We start from the raw sequence: 18,551 nt of genomic DNA on the forward strand, positions 1-18,551 counted from the left end.
CCCTTCTCCCCTCCTGCAACGTCTCTATCTCTCTCTGTTCCCCAAACTCCTAGCTCTGCCTCCCTTTTCCTGTCCAATCACAGGCCTGCCATTGCCTTAATGTGACTGGACAGAGAATGTCCTGCAACAAGAAACAGATGTCTACTTTTATCCATTAATAAATAAAATTAGTGAATTAAAGACTGCATTCACTTCTCAGCCAAGTCTTTACCCTTTTTTTACCTGTGAACATAAAAAAGATAGAATTACTTTTTTAAAAAAATATTTATGTGTGCATTACCTATAAGTATGGCTGTGTACTTCATGTATGCAGTTGTCCATGGAGGTGAGAAGACAGAGTTGGATTCCTTGGACTGAAGTTGGCAGACAGTTTTGAACCTCTATGTGAGTGTTTAGATTAAATGTCAGGTCCACTGGAAGAGCAACCAGTGCTCCTGAGTGCTGAAGCATCTCTCTAACCCCCTACTGAATGGTATTACTTTTATGTTCCACCTCTACATATTATTCCACATTGGATTAGAATACAGCACAAAAGAGCAACAATGTGAAGTCTCTGCTAGCTACTGCTATGTAAAGGGATCAGACTCTTCAAGCAGCAAAACAATTGAGCAGTAAGCATGTGAGCTAGGACCAGGCCTACAGAAACAAAATCCACTCTTCAGTTCCTAATCTGTGCCTTCCTCTGAGGGCTATAGTGTGGTATAGAAGCCAGTGGGTCACATAGGGCAAACAACTCTGGGGAGTTTCTTCTTTGAATAGATTGAATGGTATACACCTACAACTCATGTTCATTCGGAACGTTGCAATGTGGCCTTATGTGGGATTGGTCACTACAAATGACTCAGATTGCCATAAAGTCAGCACAGATTACATAAATCAATAAGTAGGGTCATGGGGTGGAGTGAGAATTTGGTTTCTTTAAAAAATATATATAGAAATATTTTATAAGAATCAGTTTTCATTTTAACCCCAAGTGTGAGATATGGGGCCGCTTCAGATTTTCCCCAGTATCTGACTATGATTTGCCTCATGCTTTAGCCAGGGTGTGATTTTCTTAGCTGTAGATAGTTTCTGTGAGTATGTGGCATTTTGAATTTTGGGGACTCTTCAGAGGGTATATAAATGCTAGGGCCCCAAGAGGTACAGTTGATGTTGGTGGGTTGTTGGTTGCAGTTTGCTAAGTATTCAGGCACAAAGAAGAAACAATAAGAAGAAATTAGATATCTGAACTACAAAAATCAAAGTTGTTGAAAAGAACTCATTGCCCCTAACCAGCAGGAAGTAGCCTAATGTTTAACATTGCCCCCTTTCTCCTCTATAATTTGTATCTGGTGTTAGGGAGTTGAAAGGGTGGTTGAAAGAGGTGGAGAAGAATAGAAGAAAAAGAACCCACAAAGTAGCCAAAAGTCTGGCTATAATTGTGTGAGGGAAATTTGAAGGTAGGAACATACACAAGGGAAAGTGGTGTGAAGGACACGTAGATTGGTTATATAATAACAGAATCAGAGAACAGAGAAATGTCTCTGTAAGTCTGGATAGTACAGAATGAAGCACATGGTCACTAGAAGCCAGGAAGAGGACGGAGGGATACCTTCATTTCATTGTCAAAGCATCTAAGCAGACCTAGCTCTGCCAATCTTGAGAAATTAGGCTTCTCTGCAGAACTGCTCACAAAAATCAATAATCTCAGACTTCAGCCTCCTGAGGTGTGAATTAACAAGTCCCCATGGTGAAGCTACTTGGTATATGGAACTTTGCAATGACAACACCCCTACTAGCTTCTGTTACCCTACTATTTTCTGTGTAGTAAGTCTGCACACAGAGCTAAAGAGGAAGGGGCTTATAGCTCTCTGCCTGAAGGCTGCTCCAACGCCTTCACAAATGGGAGCAGTGGAAAGAGACTGACTGAGGAGCTCCAATCTGAAGGGCCCACAGAGGGCAGATAGGAACTTTAACGAGGTCATCTGCCCCCAAAAGCTACTGCCGCTTTCTAGGTGATTGCTGCCCTGAAGAGACAGATGTGTTATCTCTAACACCATGTTTTCCCATTTGTCACAATTATCCCAGAATGGATGTTTTGCATAAAATATCCCCTTATTTGAGTTCAGATAAAATTCAGAATGAAGCACACATATGTAGGGCTAGGCAACCTTTTCTCTAGTCTTACAATGAAGGTTGATTGACATGCTCAGTGCTATCCCTCAACAAAAAAGCAGAAGATCCCCCTGGTTGAAAAGATGCATGTCTTAACTGCATCTAAGGTACCACTGGTAGCCCCTGGAGCTTCCAGTCCATGCCTGTCTGGGGCCAAGCCTTGCATGGCAATACCACCATACTGCCAGTTTCCTGAGCTGACAATTAGCAATACCTGCCTACATCTTTGGGTTCTAATTGTGTCTGTTCCTTTTTTTTTTTTTTTTTCATCAATAGTTTTGTTTGCAGGCATTCGACTCTCAAACTTTTTTAAAAAAATATATCACATATAAAAGAGACAAAGATTGCTATCCTCCCCCACCCCCACCCCCATTCTGAAGAAGGAAAGTGGCTTTTTAAGTTGTGGTGTAAAGAGATTTAAGTCCAAGGAAATGGTCAAAGTGACTCACAGGCAAATGAGAATGCCCTGCCTCTCTCCCCAGCAGCAGGGCCTCCATGCATAACTGCTCATAAGAATTACAGGTCACTATTCTGGGATCAACCTTCCCTTTGGGGTGATAGAATATTATGGAGTTGGCAGCTTTTGTCATCTGCTACTAAAGCTCCCCAAAAGAAAAGATTCAGCACTTTTAAAGGTCCCCGGTCCCCAGACTAGTTTTGATTTACAGAGTTGACAAGGTCAGCCCTTCAATGACTCCAACCCAGAGCCTCAAACTAAGAAAGAAAGATTCAGTTTATCTCATAAGTCCAGATAGGCTCCTGTCCCCTCTGTATCTGAAGCCTCCGGTGACAGAAGAGGAGCAAACACTTCTGTATGCTGCCGGTAATTTACTGTGTTGTAAATTAGGTGACCTCTCCTCATGTAGAGACAATTGAGTTCCCTGTCACACCCTTGTTTTTATTACTTGATATTTTATCATTGTTGGCTTTCTTTTCTGATACTATCCGTGATGTCTTCAAAAGCCTGTTGGTAGGTCATGACTGACCTATTCTAAGTCAGGGATGGATTTCCATTTTTCAATCTTTTTTATCTAGTCTTATCACTATTCATAAGCCTTAGGACGAGCTCAGAGTTCAACATCAACCTCGGGGTCAATCAATAGCCTAAAATGGGAAAGCTCAAGTGAGATGGAGCACAAAGGAAACGGTGTGATCTCATTGAAAGGGGCTGTCAGGATGGCTCAGTGGTTAAGGGCACTTTATGCTCTTGCAGAGAAGCGTGGCTCAGTTCTCAGCACCTACATGGCAACTCCAAACCATCTGTGACTCCAGTTCCAGGGACAAATACCTTCTTCTGACCTCTACATTCACCAGAAATACACATAAATACACACAGGAAAAACTGTCATAAACATTAAAAAAATCAAATAAATAAAACATTTTAAATTTTCAGGAAATTTAATATAGAGAAAATTTATTATAGTCTTTGAAGAATATGGTTGTTTTTCTTCTTCTTTTTTGAAAATTGGCATGGCACCTGACCTAAAAAACAAGTGCCTACAATTCATTCCTTGTGCATCAGAACTGTCAGCTCTTAGCTTATCTACTATGGAGGTAAAAATCCTTTGGTAATGTGAGGGACATTCAAGTACAGCCTTATTACAATGAACTCCAATGTCCAAAAACTGTTCTTATTTTGTGTTTGTACCACAGTAAGAGCCAAGANTTTAAGCTCTACTAAAAACAAAACAAACAAAAAGACTTTATTTATGTTCATTAAAAAAACTAATAGTGATATTTTATCTTAAAATATCATATAGTTAATATACTTAGAGTTACTTAAAATTTATATTGAGAAAAATGTATGTATTTTCAGTATTGATGTAGACAAACATCTACATAAAACTTCAATTGATTGTTGTTTAATATCAAACAACTTTTATAATACTCATTTTTATTATTACAATATTTTATAATTTTTAAAGAATATGATAAAAAAAAAGGTATTGTAGATTTTGAAGGCAGGGCTCTCTGGAAGGAGCTGGCGTACAAAAGGGAAAGAAGAAAGTGATGTAAGTCTATTTACTCAAAATATGTTTTTAAATGTTAATGAATTCAGATAAATTGAAATTATGTATCTTTTCTCATCATAAAGCAATAAAACTTAAATCAAAGGGAAAAAAAAGAAAATTGGCATGGCATCTGACTTATAAGGAAACAAGTGTCTAAATAAATATTAGTATTGAGTATTATCTCAAAAGTTCTTTGAGATTGTCCAAATAGCACCTAACATATGAGCTTTTTCTTAGTTCATAAAAAAGTTCCATAAAACAGGGATTAAGATTATGGCTCTGTCAGTAAGACACATGTCATGAAAGTATGGAAACAGATTTTAGACCCTGTGTTCCTGTGTAGAAATCAGACTTTGCCATGCATGTGTATTTCAGCTTGGGAGCCTGACTGCAGAAAAAAAAAGAAAAAAGAAAAAAGAAAACAGGACAAAAAGACCCCTTAAGCTCATTTCCCAGTCAGTATATCCAAATATGTAAGCTCTAGTTTCAGTGAAGGACCTTGTGTCAAAAAAAATCTGGTAGAAAGCAATTGAAAAAGTCACCTGATGTTGGCCTCTGACTTCCATATACATGAACTCACATGTACATATATGAATAAGTACATGTACCAAACACACACACACACACCACAAATCCTATAAAGCAAATTTAAAGCAACAGGTAAATCTTTGAACGTAGAGCCTTAAAATGTAGAGATAAGTAGCTAAAAGTATGACCCAGCCATATATGAGGAAGTATGGGGTGAGGTTCCCACACTCAATGCTCTGTAGCTATTTTACCATAATAAGCATTCATCAGTTTGTTCATAATATGTTCAGGGGAGGCAGCTGGCACCAACTCACTGGTAGAAATCCATTCCCTGCCTGCACTCTCATATCAACTATTACCTGGACAGGTTCAGTAGTGTCTTCAGGAGATTGCATTCTTCCACTTTTATGGGCTGAAAACTCCATTCCTGGTATCTGAAATTATTGGTTCATATATCATGGGTTCCTAACTGCTGGGCAGAATCAGAAGCTCAACATTGGCATAAGCTGCTGGCCTCTCCATCTTTGCCTTTCTCCATCTCTTTGCTTGACTTCCCCCAGAATTGCTTTTTTTTTTCTTTCTTTGTGAAGTAACTGCCCAAACTCCTAGTTTTATATCTTCCAAGTTCAGCAATTTATCAGAAAAAGATTGTTTCCTCAGATAAACTCTGGTGTTGGTGGCATACGTATTCTTAAACTAACCTCTGTAGTGAAGAAACAGGGTCTCCTGCTCAGACAGGTTTGTACCTTACTCTTTATACAGGTAGGGTTATGAAAAGAAAATTCTTATTGGAGAAGTTATAGCCATTCCAGTCATAGAAATGTTTGGTCTACAACATATGGACATTGTTTCTAGATGTATTGTCATGTATAAAGCATTATTACATTTATTGAAAACGTAAGTAAGCAGGTGGAGGATAATGTGCTAATTTTTCCTGGAGAGGTGTGAACAAACATCTTACTCCAGCTAGGGCACAAAAAAATCATCCAAATAAATGATACCACCCAGAGTCAAGTTGTTGAAGTGATGGGCGCATAGGTATTGCTTACAGGAGTGTCAGAGAGGAGTTGCTTACATGTGCATAGACATTCTATCACCAAAAAGCCCACCCAGGATGGGTGGCAATTTGAGAGCTGCAAGAGTTCTCTGCATGACTTGCACATGGCTCTACAGATCAGCGTATCTTCTCCCAGCAGCTGGGCTGTTTAGAGTTTATCCCACACACAGCTGTCTCCTGCTTTTATAATTGTGGGGAGGGGCCTTGTTATGGACTTGGAAGGTTGCTCACTTCCTAAGTCCCATGAGCCTCCCTCCTCCCTCTAGGAGGGAATATTTCAATTAGGAAGAAATTGTCATGTGACAAAGGTTTATTATCTGGGGTATGGTTATTAAATACCCATGAATATTGCTCATATTCCATCGCTATTCTGTGACAGCTTACTGTCATTCATATGCTTTGTTAAACATGCTAATAAGTCGCAGGACTCCAGATGGCAGAACAACTCACCACTTGTCTTTACCTGGGCAGTCCTTTATGGGTACTTGAAATGTGAGATGGGGGAGGGGTTGGGAGTTGAAGGTAGGAGTAGGGGTGGGGAGTGCAGAGCTGCACTGACAAGGACAGGTGGTTGATACACCTAGATGGTACATTTGGTATGCCACACATTTTTCTAAATGCTGCAAAACTTACCAACAACCTAGAAGACATAGTTGTTACTAATCTGTTTCCTCAAATTAAGTAATGTAGGAATGGGTGAGTGGGTGGAGGAGCACCCCCATAGACACAAAAGGGAGGGGAGAGGGGATGAACTGGGGTGGGGATGGAAACTGAGGAGAACACCACTTGAAATGTAAACTAAAAAGATGATTTTTTTAAAAATAAGTACAGAGAAACTACTTTACTCAAAATGACACAGCTTAAGAATAGGAGTGAGTTTTAACTTGAGGATGAGAATTTGCCACCTAAGTCACTGAGCTGTATTGCAAGGGAAACCATTCTGAGGACATCAGCTTGCCCTCTAATCTAGATTGCAGCAAGGTCAAATAAGCATCATAGCAAGGTGACATGACTTAGTGAAGGCTACTGAAGTTGTCCTTCATACAAATGAGCCTCCTCTCTGGCATCCTCTTGTGTAAATTCTAATATTTCAAGTCTTTTTTTTTTTTTTAATTTTTTATTTACCTCTTTGTAAGTAACATTGGCAGTGGTGGTGGGAGGCGCAAGGGCAGAATAGAACCAATGGCAGTCACTGCAATAGCCAATTGGCTTAGACCGGTTCTCTTTCCAAAGGCAAATTCCCTCAAACCTTTTCTATTGCAGAACATAAGGGGTTGAGATGGAGCCTGAGATAGCCCTGGTATGTTGCTTGGTATCCTTCCCAAACACTAAGAATCATCTAGTTCCAAATATCAGTACTGAAAAGACTGAGCTGCCCTGCCTTTGAGCATAAATAATATCGTCATGTTATACACTTGACATGTATCAAGGGTAGGCTAGGTCCCACATCATTTTTGGGGGAAATCCTCTGCACCCTTCCTGATCCATAGCATTTGCATGGAACAGTTTAATTTGGGCAATAGCTTTAGGAATTTGGCATTAGAAGGATACTGTTTTAATTGAAACAATCTATTAATTAGACCTTTGTGCATTGAAAGTGTCCCTGTGTGTTTCCTATGTTCCAGGCTCATCTACCTCCTGTTAGATGAATTCAATTCACATCCAAACTATGAACGCCACCCTATTTACTGAGTTATCATATGCCAACATTTCTCAATTTCCAAAAAATTGTCTCATAAATAGGAATGTGATTAGATCCTTGAAAGCTATTTCTGTTATTATTGAGGTAATTAAAATGTGGTCGCCACTCCACTTTTGTTAGTACATCTGCTCCCTGGTAAATAAGGAATCAAATGCTGTTCAATGAGCAACTGTGTATGGCTCTGTGGGTGAGTAAGCAGAAGGCCTCCTGGTTGCATCTTTTTCAACCAAGGCTTTGATTTAGCTAGAGCAAGACTGCTTTTGAAAACTGTAGTTTTGAGGAATTTTATTACTGGAGGTAGTAACTGTAAAAACCAATAGAAATTTCATCATTATCTACTACATTTTTGCATAGTAATCAGTTTTCTTCTGACATTTTTACACACGCACATGATATATTTTGATGATATTCACTTCCTGATTACCCTTTCCCCCACTCCTACTCCAGTTATTACCCATCCTCTTCCAAACTATCCCCACTTCTACTTTCAAGTCCCAGGTCTATGACTCAATGTGCTACATAGTAAGTTTCATTACGTTTATTTACAGAAGTATTGGTAATGACTTTTTAAAGGAGCACAGCACCCCTCTCTTTCACACACCAACCCCTGACTGAGTAAAAATCCACAAGGAAAGGTGAGCCCCGTTCCATGGCAGATGCTGACAGGATCTAGCTGCCCAGTGCTTTTGTAGGTGCATTACCTGACTTTATAGCTTGGTCATCTATTGTGTCTTAAACTTGGTTGGTTTTGGTGCCTGCATCCTTCTTTGCCTGAATGATTTATAAACAGAAGTCTCCCATGAGCAGTATCTCTTCTCTTTGTGTTGCAAATAGGACCTGTGACTAATTTTAAAGCTGCTTCATCTTCTGTGATTTGGAATTCAAACCCATAACAACCACAGCCATTGCTGAGGGCAGGCTTTGGTTACTTGGGAAACTCTGCTTTAATTGAGTCTCCACAGGTTTTGCAGCTTGTAAAATATAAAGCATACATGTACCAAGGCAGTCCTCAAGGGCCAAGTGCCAGAAGCCACTGCCATCGTAATGTCCATGGTTCCAACATGACTTTTTATTGTTCACAAGGGGAACTCTCTCAGCTCAGAAGCCACTGTCCCTGACTCCAGGCTTCCATCAGAAAGCAGCACAGTTACAGCCATCATCCACTCATGCAGACCGCCCAACCAGAACACGCTAGTTGCCCCCTCTGTGCCGTCTCTGTTGATTTGAGCTGGCTCAATTAATTTATAGACTGACTTAATTACTCTATAAAATGAAAGTACTGAAGAGGATTTTGTTAAGCCCATCTTCCAATACTTAGAAGTGACTAATAGTCCATTGTTCAAGAAGAAAGAGGCAGATATCTTAGCATTCACCTATAATCCCAGCACTGTGGTCAGAATACAAGGCCAGCCTGTGCTACAAAGTGTGAATCTTTTTCTCAAAAACAAAAAGTAAAAATATCAGGTAATTGATTAATAATCAACAAAACTAAAAGATGAAAGACACTACTGGCTAATAAACACCAGGGGAACATGCTAGAAATCCCACAGAATCTGTTCTTTCTAAAAGCCAGTCAGGTTTGTTTAATAAAGTCCATGGCATAGACAAGGAGACCCAAGGTTACAAACAGGAGCAAGCAGAAACTGGCATGTGTGATGTATAAAGACGCATCTTTGTGATTAAAGCATCCTTTTTCTTTTTAACATTTGTGCTAACTTGTTCATAATCTGGAACACATTCTGGGAAGAGCTATAGTTTCATTATCCAAATGATAGTAAACACGGTGTCTGCAATACAGTAAATTTAAATCTTCATTTATTTTTTTTTTAAAATACCTAGTCAAACATTCTGTTAAGTAAAGCTCTGCCCATTCTAGATCCTTGGCTTGAATATCTACAAGCATCCAGTGGCTTAGTCACTCAAATTCCCATAACATATGTCGGTTCTTAGAATAGAATTTACTTATACACTCATTCATCCTACGGCTAACAACAGTTTACAGGGAATTTATCCCACTCTATTCAATATACCAGATTCAGGATAGTCATATGATGAGCACTGTCCCTGCTCTCAGAAGATACAGAACAAAGAACAAGGAATTGACAAACGGGGAGGTAGTTCCCAAGTCTGCGAGAATAGCAAGTATAAAGACCCTGAGGTAGAAAGAGATCTGAAATACTCTAGGAACATATAGGAAACCAATGTGACTAAAGGTCATTTAAGACAAAACATAAACCAAGTAAAACTGTGTGTGTGTGTGTGTGTGTGTGTGTGTGTGTGTGTGTGTAAGAGAGAGAGAGACAGAGAGAGACACAAAGAGAGACAGACAGACAGACAGATCATGTGGGAATGAGAGAAGTAAGGACATGAGGACACATGTGTGGAGGCCAGGGGTAAATCTAGGGTATTGTTCCTTGCATGCTAACCACCTTAGTTTTTAAAGATGAAATCTCTTACTCACCTGGAACTTACCAGACAGGCCAAACTTCCTGACCAGTAAGTAAGTCTCAGGCATTCATCTAGCGCTGCCTTCCCACTGCTGGGATTACAAACTCATGCCCCCAACCCAGCCCTCTTCACACAGGTTCTGGAAAGGGAACCCAGGTTCTCACAATTCCGTGGCATGCATTTCACCAACAAAGCTATCTCCTCAACCTCCTTTTTAAATTTTTTATTAACAGTTATAAAACTAATGGTGGTCTTCAAGATTTCCTTTTGCATTCTTCTCACGGAAAGAGAAATGCCTACAACCAATCTAATATTCACAATTGTTGTTCTAACCAAAGTCTGAGACTGTTTCTAGCAAGAAAAAGAGTAGAAGTATTAAACACATCGCACATCCCAATGATGTTTATGCATATGTAGACAAACTTCCTAAAAACAGACGAGGCTGTCAAATGATGTAACTATGATTTATAGTGCGAAAGGCAACAGAATGACAGAAATAATTTCTCACGAGATAAACATCACAACATTTTCCTTATTTGCCTTGCTTTCAGAATTACCATTTCTGAAGATGGAAACCTCAGAATCATCAATGTGACTAAATCTGATGCTGGAAGTTACACCTGCATAGCCACAAACCATTTTGGAAGTGCCAGCAGTACTGGGAATGTGATTGTGAAAGGTAATGGCTAACTCAAAGAACCCGTGTGCCTTTACTTCTAATAATAGAATCTCCAGACGTGGCAGCATTCATATTAATATGTATAGATATCACTGTTGCTAGATTAATTCATCACAGCAAGCATGATATGATTAACAATTCTTCGAGAACTGTTGGTAATGAATATGATTGAAAGGCTATCTTATTTCAGCATCGTCCAATACAATTTCAGAATTACAGTCATTGTGTCTAACGAATGTTATCTGCAGTCCTTTAATTAAATTTCTTTCAAGTCTCTATAGGTTTGAAATTCATGTCTAGGAACCCTGTGCTAACAAATTAAAAACCCATGATTCAAGTACTATTTTTAGCAAACATTGTTTAAGCAACGACACTGGCAGTTTTACAAAGAGCTGCCCTGGGTATTCAGAGATATGGATATGGCTTCTCCAAGTAATAAAGGGTTCTGATCACCTGTGTGCTTTGCTTAAGTCACCCAGCCAACCTTGTCAGTTTGAAGGAAATAAAACGTCCCTCATCTCTTAGTCTGGGTGCTTTATATCTCATGACTGAAAGTCCTTTCTGCTCTTAGCACAGCATATGATGTGAGACTGTCCCAACACCAGGTTGATGGCATTGCTGGAAGTGCTGAGAATTGTAAAGGATGAGATCTTAATTTACATTTCATTTGAATTTCTATCACCTCCTGTCTTGCACAGTCGGGTCTTAGGATTTTTCAGTTGCATGGGGAACTCAGTGATGTTTGGACTAATAAAAATAACATTGTGGTGACTTGTTGAAGGTCACCACAAATGGAAGGATTTAAGGCCAGAAATCTGACCCAAGTTCTCCCTGGTTCTACTGGTAAAATTGGAGACCATTTTTTTCCTGCTGATACTCAATGCATTCTGATGAATTGCTTCATATTCTTTTTTACTGACCTATTTGTAGCTTCCTCTCTGAAGTAAGACAGCCTACGGCAAGCTAAAATATTCAGAAAGAATATTTACCTCAATTATAGCTTAAGCATGGAAGCTAAAAAAGTTCACCTAATTATATATGTCAGGGTCATTGGAAGTTGACAATTTGCTGCCATCTTGAAAGTCCTTTTTATCATGAATATTCTTATCTGTAAAGATGGAGAGTTGGAAGTCAGATAGCATTAGTTAGAAGTAGATCTGTATTTATCTGGACTTCAACTACTTTGGTTTATTAATTTTCTGAACCAGTAGCATAGGCATATGCCTGTAGGTTCACTCTGTTCCACAGGGCAAAGGAAAAAGAGACTAGCTAATATTTATAGCATAGAATTCCATCTAGAGACCTTTGGTAATATATGGATATGTCAGCTACCAGAGGAGATTTAGTGATTGACTAGGACCAAGATAGGGAGCCCAAGCTTTCCAAGATGGGCACTAGTAAAATTCATCCCTGTTAGAGTGATGGCCCTCTTATACAGATATAAGAGAATACTAGCATGGCATGTTAAGTTATGATTAAAGACCAGGATTAAAGTCAAAAAGATGTGGCTTAAATCTCATTTCTTTGACTTACCATCTCTAGGACCTTGAATGTGATTAGTAGCCTATATGGAGATAATAGCCATGCTGGCTTCTACACATGGCTTCTGCATTTGTGATGATCCACATTAAGTGGCAAGCATGGGTGCCTGAGAATAGTGATGGTTGTTATTGTTATTGACATAGCTGTTATTTATATTATAATAAAATGACATTCTATATCACACATGCTATATCATTGAACACTTAATGAAGTTTCTAACCTGGTAGAGTAATTTAAAAAGGCAAGTATGTTAGAGGTTATAGACATACAACCATAGACATCATGTTTCCCTGCTGCACTGTGAAGAGTGGGGTATCTTCTCATCAGGGTGCATACTCTGGAGAGACTACCAGAAAGATGAGATTATTTCCAACTGACCATTTAATTCTCTGCTGCATCATTGTTTAGTACCACAGAGCAAAGCTTCCAAATATACCAGAATGAAGTATATCATGGCCACCTCATATTCCATATAGACATAAATATTGCTGAGATAATAACTTTTACTTATCTTCATAAACTAAATAATTTATTTCTTGCCATCTAATAAGATATGCCCAAACAATGCCTTAAGTATAATACAAGAGATATAGTAAATACATAGTTAAGTGTTTCTAATTTTAGTAATCATTTATGTGTTTTGATATATATTAGGAAAACAATAGTTTTTCTGGAGACATACGCATGTAGTTCATAGGCAGGGAAGGTCTCTGGGGCTCCTTAGCCGGCTAGTTCAGCCTACCTGACATTACACTGTCCAAGAAAATGAGGTGGACAGCTCCCACTGCATCTGGTCTGTCTACAGACTTCACATACATGTGCACAATGTACATGCCCACCTGGACATATAAATATGTATACCACACATACATATATATTTGTACATACAAAAACACCCACAAAGTCCTCCAAATTTTCTGCATGCTTATAATACCAGCACTTGGAATGCTAAGGCAAGAGGACCAGTGTTGCCAGGCCAGCCTTGGCTCTAGAAAGAATTTGAGGCTAGCCTGAACTACAAGAGACACTGTCTCAGGAAACACACACACACACACACACACACACGCACACACTAAAATTTTCAGAACAATATGAGAAAGAGGAAGGCCTGAGAGAGGAAGAACATGGGTAATTTGAAGAGAGGAAGGCAGACATGCTCTCATGTAAACAGTAAGTTCAGGTTGCCCCAGCCTAGAAACCCACCCTCCACTGGAAGTTCATGTGCTTCAGTGGTCTCTCTGAACTTGGTCACTGGCACTCAGATAGAACAGCTTCTGTACCCAGGTCTTTGATTCCTGTGCTGTTATGATATGAAGGTGAAGCTCTGAACTTCATTTGGTCAGGAGGGCCACAGAAGATAAGAATCCTGTTACCTTAAGTACAGTCCAAGGTGGTTAGGAAGCCCTCATGTGGTATTACAGGGTAGTGCCTATGTGTGGTGAAGGCTGCCTATTCTGCCAGTTTCTACCAAGGACATTAAAGTAAGCTGAGAAATACAATCAAGAAATCTCCTCCATAAAGCACAATAAAGGCGGAGAAAACCCATTCTGAACTCAGCATGAACTGTGCCATGGGCTCGTCCCCCAGCAAATGCTCCAAGCCCACACCTTCAGTGCAACCGTAGCCATTGAGCCTGGAATATGGCACACTGCCATATTTTAATTCACTTTCCAGATCTACAAAGAGACTGATTTATCAGAGAAGGTGCTCTCTAACCTTAAAATGCGCTTGTGTTCGTTTTGATCTCTTCGTATGTCTGGGATTAGAACTCTGGGAAGGTCAGACATCAGAACACCTTTTCCTCCTAACCATTTTACAATAATTGTGTCATTAACCACTCGCTTAAAATTCAATTCTCTTACTCACTACCTCTGGCCCAGTTATTTGGAGAGAGGCTGAAGGTAGATATATTCAGACACGGGATCAGTGAGTAGAGGAGAAGAGGGCACAATCTCTACATGAGACAGGAGGTTTGAAATAAACCCCTGGCAAGTATCCATCTAGGGGATAAATATTCAAATTATGCATGAGCAGGCTTCCAGACTGCTGGATTCTGACAGGTGCCCAGGAGACTCTTGATTATCCTCCTACCGTCTGAATTTCTAAGTTTTGCTGAATTTCTTTTTTTATGCTAGCTGTAGTACACTTGGAATTTGGTTCGCTGTTGGACTCTAAGCAAGAACACTTCTCAAGTCAGACTCCCCAATCCTAGCAGAAAGCACCCTTTAAACAGTTTACATATGTTTCTTATTATTAATGTTATTAAGAGCTATGAGGATGGCAGCTACCTATACATGCAGTATTGGACTCCCTAACTTTTTATCTTTATACCAGAGGTAGCAAGCATTGCACTCCTTTCCATGGCTGGTTCCTTAGCTACAGAGGTTTTATATGACAAGTCTTTTTAATTCTCAAGCCTAAGGCAGGGTACCTGAGGTTGTTTGTCTGGGTGTGAATGGACAAGATAACCGTGGTAATACCAACCCTATCTTCTATTGATCACCTCCAGGGATCAACATAAAATGCAGGCTTTTAGGTTATGGATATGATTACCACGGTTATCTTGTCGCACTACCTCCAAAGGGAACTTGTGTAACTGTGGTTAGTGGTTTCAGTCTATGCTTTGACAGGACTCTTCCTACAAATGAAAGACTTTGTCTGTGTCTCCGAGCAAGTGAAAATTGGTTAGAGGACTTCATGGGAATGCAGGTCTTCTGGGCCTTGCCCCCAACCTTCTGCTTCACTGCATTGAGGGGTAAGACCTGAAAAACACTGCATGTCAAATGAAAATTACAACTGATCTTCATGCTTACCTGAGCTAGAGAATGTCTGAGTCTGCACACCATGACCGGTGGGTTGTATCCAGCCATCTGCTGGTTTGTGTCTACCCCAAAGCTAAGAATAGCAGTCACATGTTCAACTGGTTAGGGGAGAGAAACATGATATTTTTAAATGTAGACATTTTATGAAATTGATATTTCAATATTTATGAATGAAGTATATTTAGAAGTCAGGCAGACATTTTGTTTATATGACTGTGATTTTTAAACTGTAGCAAGGTTGTAGAGTAAAAAAGTTGGGTTAAAACCTTAACTTTGCCTTCTGACCTCCATGGCCTTAAATATTTACTGTTCAATCCTTTGTATATAGGTGGATCCTTTCTTTTGATAACTTTTCCTTAAATAATCCTTTAAACATTGGTCTGACACACACACACACACACACACACACATGCACGCACGCACACACACACACACATACACACACATACATATACTCTACCTTGATCATATACAGTTCTGCTTGCACTTCATGGTAACCTTGTGTGCTGGAAATTCCTATCTGATGACTAGCTACAATTGGTAGAGAGATTTCTTTCCCAGGACATTCATTACTCTCACCCAAGAGTCATCAGGGTGAATCATAATTTGGACATATGTTGAAAATACAGAGAGGCAATAGGTCATCACCTGTCACAGGACAATAACTTTGGCCAGTCAGTAAACATTGTTTTTAGCTTCATTCTACAGGATTTGTGGAACTTCATATAGTTAAAACAAAAAAATAGTAGGCTAGGAAGATCCTACAATGTGAAGGACAGTCACTGGGTTTCCTTAACACACAAACCTATTCTAGCTGGACTTCTGCCTTACACTTTTCCTAGGCTGCTCCTTTACCGATACAGTGATGTTTATTTTGAGATAGGCCAACATAACAGTTTAACCTCATTTCACCTGAATTCTGAGAGTTCTTTTCATCCATCTATTTTAAGTCATTACAGGTCATTACATAGACTCACAATCATAATAAAACAACAACAAAAAAATTTACTTCGAGGGCCTATGAAGGAAGTGATGTTTTTTGTAGGCCTTAATTCAGACTTCATATACTCCCATAAAAAAAGTTAACTTTGCATTCCTTTGCAACCCTACACACTGAAGGCACTCTGGGGATTGAGTGAACATTCAATTGATTACTTCCTTGCCAGACACAGTGATCATTGTTCATCTCATCAAAAGTTCATGCATGTCATTCATGTTCAGAAACAACAGCTTCTTCAAGTACATTCACCCATACGTGTGTGTGTGTGTGTGTGTGTGTGTGTGTGTAGTAGTAGTAGTAGTAGCTCAATCACATACATACATGTATAAGAGGTATATATTTATGTATAATCATATAAATATATACATATGTTGGTTTGATTAGGAATATATCACAAAGACTCGTGTGTTTGAGTGCTTGGCCATAGGGAGTGGCACTGAAGTGGCATGACCTTATTGGAAGAAGTGTTATCACTATGGAGGTAGGCTTAGAGGTCTCCTATTCTCAAGCTATGTCCAATGACACAGTGTCTCCTTGCTGCCTGCTGTTCAAGATCTACCACTCTCGGCTCCTCCAGAACCATGTCTACCTGCATGCTGCCATGCTTCCCACCCTAGTGTTAATGGACTAGAACTCTTAAACTGCAAGCCAACCCCAATTAAGCATTATTTTCCTTTGTAAGAGTTTCTCTGATCATAGTGTCTTCACAGCAATGAAACACTAAGACAACACACATAGAAAAAAGAAAATTTCTTCCCAGTACCATAGATTATCTATAGCATCTCCAGTATAGGCGGTGTAAAATTCATCTTCTGTGTTAACTCCATGGGACATTGAGAAATAGCACTTATTCCATGAATAGAGAGATGTGTGGAAATATAATATTTTCAGTAGGAAAAAAGTTCGGAGGGGGAATATCTTACATGTAAAATTATTCAACACTGTCAAGATTTGACCGGGGATCAATCAGAAATCAGTAACCAGCAATGACATCTGATTGCTAACACACAACAAAAGCTTTTAACATTAGACCCTTATAACAAAATACATTTTGACCTAATTAGATGTCTTCCACTGGAACCAATTATATCCAGGCAATAATTAAAGGCCTTCCTAATAGGATTAGCACAATTTATGACCCAAGGCACCTAAAGTAGGGAGGAAAACTTAGTTGGTTAAAAGTGCTAAATACTAATTATGATAGATCCTTCCATAGAGCAGTGGTCAGGCCACATCAGTAGTAGATCCTACTGACATCTATAATAGTAAGGGAAAGTGTGGGCAGCTGTACCTCATGTTCTGCCCATGTTCACAGTAGCTTGACATATTTCGAAATCTAATGGCATGGGACATAATGATTTCCTCTGGCATTCATGAGGACCTTGAGAACAACCATAAAGAGTTCAGAAACTATCTGACTTTAGCAATTCCAGCTATAGACACAGTGGCCCCTTCTTTTAACCAACTCACTCGCACAAAAGAGATCTGGTAGTACTGCGATTTAAATTTATAAAGGTTACACTCCAAGAGAACTGGTAGGTACTTGACTTTTCTGTCCTTGGCTTATGAGTAAAACATCATCCTTTGACTTGTATTTCTTTATACCCTTTTCTTTCACGGAAAAGCATCTAGGATGAGGATAAGCACCTGTACCACATCCTTGTTGGGTGTACTAGACATACCATGAGTCAGCCACTTGTAAAGAAGCATCACCATAATCAATAATAATTATGAAAATGCACTTAAGCATTCAATTATATATAAGATGAACAAAAGATAGCAATGACTTTGTTGGTGTGCATGGTAGGAAAATGGTACTCAAATGCCCAGAATCCTATTCACACACAACCAGAATAGATATTTGTATGACAAATTTTACAAACTATAATCACTATGGACCAAGAAGTCTATTTCTGGGCATTTACCCTTGAGAAAGTCACAGATGATCTTTAGAAATACAAAGAAAAAAACAACATAAGCCATTTTAAAATCCATCAGTGCAAGAGATATTATTTAACTAATAATGTATTATGGCTAAATGCCAAGTTGCTAATATGAAATAATGCCACATAATTTTATGTAAACATAAACTATGAGGAAAGAAAATCTCAAGTGTTCTTATATAAACTTTTTTTAGCTGTGTTACTCATAATCTTGTGGCATAGGATTTTAAATATATATTCTCAAAAGAAAAGGTGAATATACATGAAGATGTGTTGAAAACTGCTAATTCCAGAAGTGTACATATGAGTATTGGCAAATGGTTGCTCTAGTTCTGCAACATCTCATATTTAAAAGGTCAGATCCAAACTCCACACTGCAGTTGACATCACCTAAACAGCAGCTCTGAAATCCTCTACTTCTCGCCATTATATTGCAGACCAGACACAAATTTTATACCAATGATATCTAACCAGCTCTGTACAAATGCTTTATGAGTAAAAAAAATGTAGGATAAAATAATGGATTATTTTTCCTTAATGAACACTTAACAGCCAGAATTAGCCAAACGAACAAACAAGCAAAAGCAATACAATATGACTCTCGAGCTTTATCAAATGTGAAGCACATAATTAATTTCTTTTCCAGCCATTCAAAGACACTTGT

At 39.0% G+C, this 18,551-nt stretch overlaps 1 protein-coding gene across 1 annotated transcript in view; it reads left to right on the forward strand.

Annotated features, from left to right (window-relative positions):
• The first annotated feature begins 288 nt into the window (after positions 1 to 288).
• Positions 289 to 18,551, forward strand: part of Cntn4 (contactin 4) — a 94,824-nt gene continuing 76,561 nt past the window's right edge. The window contains exons 1-3 of the mRNA XM_021191242.2: positions 289 to 325; positions 521 to 611; positions 10,453 to 10,580. Coding sequence (XP_021046901.1) covers positions 289 to 325; positions 521 to 611; positions 10,453 to 10,580 — 256 coding nt within the window. The remainder of the gene's footprint in view (positions 326 to 520; positions 612 to 10,452; positions 10,581 to 18,551) is intronic.

The sequence above is a fragment of the Mus pahari genome, chromosome 2 (assembly GCF_900095145.1).
Source record: "Mus pahari chromosome 2, PAHARI_EIJ_v1.1, whole genome shotgun sequence".
NCBI classification, from domain to species: domain Eukaryota; kingdom Metazoa; phylum Chordata; class Mammalia; order Rodentia; family Muridae; genus Mus; species Mus pahari.